General features: G+C 37.8%; 1 protein-coding gene across 1 annotated transcript; it reads right to left on the bottom strand.

Annotated features, from left to right (window-relative positions):
• Positions 1-201: 201 nt before the first annotated feature.
• On the bottom strand, positions 202-2200 carry LOC110735119 (transcription initiation factor TFIID subunit 8-like). Its single transcript, XM_021915271.1, has one exon. It carries the CDS (start codon positions 1551-1553, stop codon positions 429-431), a length of 1125 nt encoding a protein of 374 aa, XP_021770963.1. The 5' UTR covers positions 1554-2200; the 3' UTR covers positions 202-428.
• Positions 2201-2511: the final 311 nt, after the last annotated feature.

The raw sequence follows: 2511 nt of genomic DNA, 5'->3' as shown, positions 1-2511 counted from the left end.
AGCAAAGAATGTTGGCATTCTAGCTAAGGGTAGCATGGATCGATGAACAATCAGCCCAATTTATCTTTCAACAACTTTGAATCAGTATACAATTATAAAGAAGCCATGACCCTCTTTTTTTGTCAAAATCAATGAAGATAAGATTTAAGCTAAATTAGTGTGTGCAATTACAAGAAAATAAGACACTAAGGTACAGATGTGTATTTTCCAAGTACTTGTCATAAAAGAACATGAATTTCAATCAGAAAAGAATCAAAGACGGACAACAGATTACAAGAACAGCTAACACATACATACCTCCACAACTTGTGGAAAAGCCATCCCTAAGAGTCCAACTATCATCAGCAAACAAGAATATCTCTTTGAGACCAGCTCTAGCTGCTAGTTTCCTAGGAAAAAGTATACAATGTCTGACGAACGAACCTAATTTACAACTCAGTCGTATCCAATGGTGTCTCCATTGAATCCTTCAAAATTTGCTCAGCCCTTCTTTTCTTTTCGTCATTCTCATCATCCCGCTCAAATAAAACTGCAATCTTCTCAACTCCTTTAGTTTGAGCAACTACATTCTTACTCGTACGCAAAGACTTCCTTACACTATTGAACTTAAGCCGCACAGTTGGTCTCTCATCCAAACTGACTTGTTTCTCCATCTTCTTAATCCCAGAAACCTCATTTCGTGCGGTTTCAGCAATTGGAGCATATGTATCCATCACATTTACGTGATGAATTCCGTCCCAATGCCTTGAAGGAAATTCAACAGAAGATACTGCCTTCTCCCCAAAAGCAAAAGGAGGAATCAAATACGGGTTCGTTTCAACAGCTTCAGAACCATTATTAGCAGCCAATTGCTGCTGCTGCTGTTCCTGCTGCAACTGCTGCTGCTGCTGCTGCTGTTCCTTTTCTTGCTGTTGCTGCTGTATATTCATCAATTCAGCTTCTTCCTTCTTACGCGCTTCTTCCTGCTCAATCTCTTTCCTAGCTGTATGTCCATCAGTCTCTCCCTCTCCCAACCCCGGCAACTCTCCTCGTGGTTCCGAAAACGGAAACACAGGCAACCACGGCGGAATATGCTCAGGAGGATCCTTCCCCATCTGCAAAAAACTAGAAGGAGAATTCCTCCTATCCCTTGAAACTGGAAACCTAGGTAGTGAAAACACAAATGGAATTCCCTCAACTAATCCTACATACTGACTAATCTCTCGAACTATGCCCGATTTCGCAAGCGAACGATGAACAACTGAAGCACCCGGAAACCCCTGAATCGAACCCAAATCCTCTAACCCTCGAATCACATCAAATACATTACATTCAGACCTACCACCTTGATTAGCATAATGATTCGAAGTCTTACCAAGCTCCTTCATGTAACGCACCGCAACATCGGCGAACGCTTCGAGCGCCGAGTGCTGGAAACTCTGAAACCCTTCATTTTCGCAAAGCTGTGCTACTGCAATCTTCGCAATCGTTCGCACAAAATCTTCGTTTCCTGCTGGTTTTCTTGTGCTCTGCTGCTCAAATTCTTTTCCAATTTCTTTACCTCCATCGCTCATTTCAACAGCAACTCATTCATATCAACATTTACAACCATAAATTCGAATTCATCTCAAGAATTTGTTACCTTTTTGGAGCATCTTGGACAATTAAATCGAAGAGTTTCGAAAATCTTGAGGACAATTCTAGGGTTTTGAAGCGATTGGGAAGGTGAAATCGATGAATTAGTGTGATTAAGCAGGAAAATGTGATGGATTTGAAGAAAAATGGAGTGTAAAAAGCCCTAGCAGAACCCCCCTAAACTAAGATCGAGCAAGAATATAAAATTGGGAGCGAGGGGGAAATGGCGAGTATTTTCGAGTTTTTTTGAAGCTTTTTTTATAGGCTCGCAAATCGTAATGAAGCATGCATAAAACATTACGGCCTTTGGTTGAGTGTAAAATGATTTACCATGAAAAATCCCATTAGAAAATGTAATTTTCTACACATTTTTCCTTATTTGGTTACATGTAAACTGATTTTACTTTTTAAGCATTTTTCGTCGTTTGGTTCTATAGAAAATCAACATCTTTTTTTTTTTTATTATTTTTTTTTTATTCTTTGTCTTTCCTATAACTTTAAGGAAGATATTATCAGTTCTTTCCCATACCGTACCACTACTAATAATAATAATTCTTGAACTTTTTCTAAGCTAATTTTGAATTTGTTTTTGTAAATATTAAATGCAATTTAGAAATAAAAGGGTAAAAACTAGCATAATTAAATCATATAAGTAAGATAAAATGTTGTAGACTGGTACAAAGTAGCAGCAACAACTCAAATACCAAGACATTACAAAATACTTTACTTTCTACGTACTCATAGTAGTACACATTTGTAGTAAGTAGTTGTAGACAAACAATAAAACATACTCATTCTAATTTTTAATGATTAAGGGAATTTATAAATTTGGATCTAAACTCTTCAAAGAGGTTTGCTCTTTGTCAAAAAAGCTTTGGCAAGCATCTCCCGCTCAAC

Source organism: Chenopodium quinoa, unplaced genomic scaffold, assembly GCF_001683475.1.
Source record: "Chenopodium quinoa cultivar QQ74 unplaced genomic scaffold, ASM168347v1, whole genome shotgun sequence".
Classification (NCBI taxonomy): domain Eukaryota; kingdom Viridiplantae; phylum Streptophyta; class Magnoliopsida; order Caryophyllales; family Amaranthaceae; genus Chenopodium; species Chenopodium quinoa.
Note: the sequence above shows the minus strand (reverse complement) of the source record. Positions and strands in the feature narration are given on the sequence as shown.

Bases quoted from the DNA above. Each gene is read 5' to 3' on its own strand.
- LOC110735119 (XM_021915271.1), bottom strand. From the start codon at position 1,553: ATGAGCGATGGAGGTAAAGAAATTGGAAAAGAATTTGAGCAGCAGAGC.